Consider the following 1,969-nt stretch of genomic DNA (forward strand, 5'->3'; position numbering starts at 1 on the left):
GACAGGAGGCAGAGAGCTCACACCCCATCCACGGACAGGAGGCAGAGAGCTAGCTTGACACGGCACAAGTCCTCTGAAACCCAAGCCCAGTGACACTTCCTCCAATGAGGCCGAACCTCCTAACCCCCCAAACAGCCCCCGCTCATGTGACACAACGACCCCAGAGTTTGATTTCTGGAACCCACACAGCGGAGGGGAAGAACCAGCTCCTGAAAGTTACCCTGTGAACCCCGAGGGCCTGCTGTGGCACTCACGTGCCTGCACTCACACACACTAACGACAGAGCTCTTCACATGCAGAATGCACTGCGATTATAGCACTACCAGCAGCAGCAGCTTTGAGGTACGGACTTCGTCATAGGGCGGGAGGTCTCTGTGGGTCACACGCCTGCTGTGTAGAGGTGGCCTGGGGCCTGGACCCCACAGCCACCTGAGTGCTAGTGTCACCCTCACACACCGGCGGCTGAGGCGGGGTTCCCAGGACAAGCTGGAGCAGCAGGGATGCGCTCAGTGGGAAGACCTCTAAGAGGCTAAGACACAAGTGAGGAGACGCCCACCCTCTGTGCCACACAGGCCTCACACACCCACACACACACACACACACACACACACACACACACACACACACCCACACACACACACACACCAGTTAGAGGAGGATAGGGCAGCATGAGAGCTCACTCAAGGTGGATGTCCACTTTGTCTTGCTCTTAGGCACGCTTTGGGTTCAGGGGACACATCCCTGTTTGCTCCATGACAGCTTACTAAGGCGTGGCGTCCACTGAGTCAGCGATGTGCATGGCACGCGCGCGCGCGCGCGTGTGTGTGTGTGTGTGTGTGTGTGTGTGTGTGACACGCGTGCCGACACCGGGCTTGGTTTCTGTCTCCTTCCAGCTGCTGTAGAGGAGGAGACCAGCAAACACGACGCGCACCTGAGTGTGCACAAGGCTCAGCTGAGCAAGAACGAGGAGCGCTTCCGGCTGCTGGAGGGCGCGTGCTTCAGTGGCAAGCTCATCTGGAAGGTGACCGGCTACGGCGCCAAGAAGAGGGAGGCGGTGGACGGCCACGCCGTGTCCATCTTCAGCCAGCCCTTCTACACCAGCCGCTGCGGCTACCGCCTGTGCGCCAGGGCCTACCTGAACGGGGACGGCTCGGGGCGGGGCACACACCTGTCCCTGTACTTCGTGGTCATGCGAGGGGAGTTTGACTCGCTGCTACAGTGGCCCTTCCGGCAGAGGGTGACCCTGACGCTCCTGGACCAGAGCGACAGGAAGAACCACATCGTGGAGACCTTCAAGGCAGACCCCAACAGCAGCAGCTTCAGGCGGCCGGAGAGCGAGATGAACATCGCCTCCGGCTGCCCCCGCTTCGTGTCGCACGCCACGCTAGAGAACGCCAAGAACACCTACATCCGAGACGACACCCTGTTCCTGAAGGTGGTTGTGGATCTGACCGACCTGGAGGACCTGTAGATGCTAACTGAGAGGAGCACCCTGGGCACAGCCCAGAGGGGACCGTCCGCAAGCCCAGCCCTTTGGACTGAACACCTTTGTTCTTGTCCATTTGCCTTACGTGTCTGGAGTGTCAATCTTTTTACCTTGGATCCCTCCCCTATCTGAAACTTAAATATCCTGGAATGTTGCTGTTATTTATATTTTTATATCTTCTAAAAAATTATAATAATTTGACAATAAGGCCTGGCCTTCCTTGCTGCCACTGCGGTTATGAGGTGTTTGCAGGGGTCTGGTTGGCCACAGTTCTTCAGCTAAGTACCGAATCCTCGGAAACTGCATTCCCTCATCGTGTTTTTATAGGAGATTCACTAGCAGTCTGTAGGTGTGGTGCTGAGAGCTGGCAAATGAGGTGAGTGCCTCGCCCTCTCTGCAGGCTCAGGACAGAAGGTGCTGGATGCTCGCCGAACCAAAGCTCAGATTTCACCAGCTTTGACTAGGTGAAAACCATCTTCTTAG

General features: G+C 57.2%; 1 protein-coding gene across 2 annotated transcripts in view; it reads left to right on the top strand.

Moving 5' to 3' along the window:
- The window catches only part of Traf5 (TNF receptor associated factor 5), a 31,957-nt gene extending 30,270 nt beyond the window's left edge, over positions 1-1,687 (top strand). For both annotated transcript variants that reach the window (XM_055609185.1, XM_055609186.1), the window contains one exon: positions 894-1,687. In XM_055609185.1, the coding sequence (XP_055465160.1) occupies positions 894-1,471 (578 nt within the window). In that variant the 3' untranslated portion in view covers positions 1,472-1,687. The remainder of the gene's footprint in view (positions 1-893) is intronic.
- The last annotated feature ends 282 nt before the right edge of the window (positions 1,688-1,969 follow it).

The sequence above is a fragment of the Psammomys obesus genome, unplaced genomic scaffold, assembly GCF_907164565.1.
Source record: "Psammomys obesus unplaced genomic scaffold, mPsaObe1.curated_primary_1811, whole genome shotgun sequence".
NCBI classification, from domain to species: domain Eukaryota; kingdom Metazoa; phylum Chordata; class Mammalia; order Rodentia; family Muridae; genus Psammomys; species Psammomys obesus.